Genomic DNA, 827 nt, shown 5'->3' on the forward strand with positions numbered 1-827 from the left:
ACCTGTGTGAGTTATATGTCTGCCGCATACTTTTGCCTCGTCGCTGCTGTCGTGTTTGCCGCAGGCGCAAGAGAGCGCTGCGATTACTGTTTTTGGCTTGCTGTTCCCCGTCGCTGAGTCGCAATGTGCATCCCTGTTCGCGTTCCCGTCGTGTCCGAACGCTTGGTCCGCTGTAACAGCTGTCTCGTCTGCTTTGTCTACTCCGTAAGCTATCTTTCTGAGTTCGGTTGTAAGCTTTGCGGCCGTTAGCTCCGTCTCTTCTTGGGTCAATTGCGGTGCGTCGCTAAGAATCTTGTAAGCTATGGCTGCTTGCAGTCTCACGTGAGGACGTGCATACAGTTTTTGCTGTTCGTTTAGTTTCAGGACTGGATTATTCTTCAGGTCTCTGTCGTTTTCGGGGTTTTTAGCCACCTGAGCTGCCGGCAGCCACACTTGCCATTCCTTTTTCCACCCTTGTTGAGCCGGTTTGGCTTCGGCGGGCGCGTTCGCCCATTTGTCGTCCTCTGGTCCCAAGAAAAACATCTTCTTCCAGCTTTCAGGACTTATGGTCATATTTATTTTCTGTATTTTGGCATGGACTGCATCGAGGTCAACTGTTTCGTCTGTGGCTGAACTTCCACCGGTAGCTAGTCGTATTATTTCGCAAAGTACATGATATTCAGCTGCATTTTCGGTTGCTGCTATGGCTGCATGCACGTTTCTTCTCTGAGCTAGGCACAGAAAAGCAAGTATGATCAGCGCCGTCATGTTTGCTGAGACGCTGCTATGCCTATTTTTTCGTGACGCTTGGCACTTAAAATGAAAAGAGTGACGTTGCTATCCAATAA

At 49.5% G+C, this 827-nt stretch overlaps 1 pseudogene across 1 annotated transcript in view; it reads right to left on the reverse strand.

The window, feature by feature from the left end:
* The window catches only part of TEOVI_000200300:pseudogene, a 1,446-nt pseudogene extending 756 nt beyond the window's left edge, over positions 1-690 (reverse strand). The window contains exon 1 of the mRNA in view: positions 1-690. This exon is cut by the window's left edge and continues 12 nt beyond it. Coding sequence covers positions 1-690 — 690 coding nt within the window.
* Positions 691-827: the final 137 nt, after the last annotated feature.

Source organism: Trypanosoma equiperdum (assembly GCF_001457755.1).
Source record: "Trypanosoma equiperdum strain OVI genome assembly, contig: ctg_474, whole genome shotgun sequence".
NCBI classification, from domain to species: Eukaryota; Euglenozoa; class Kinetoplastea; order Trypanosomatida; family Trypanosomatidae; genus Trypanosoma; species Trypanosoma equiperdum.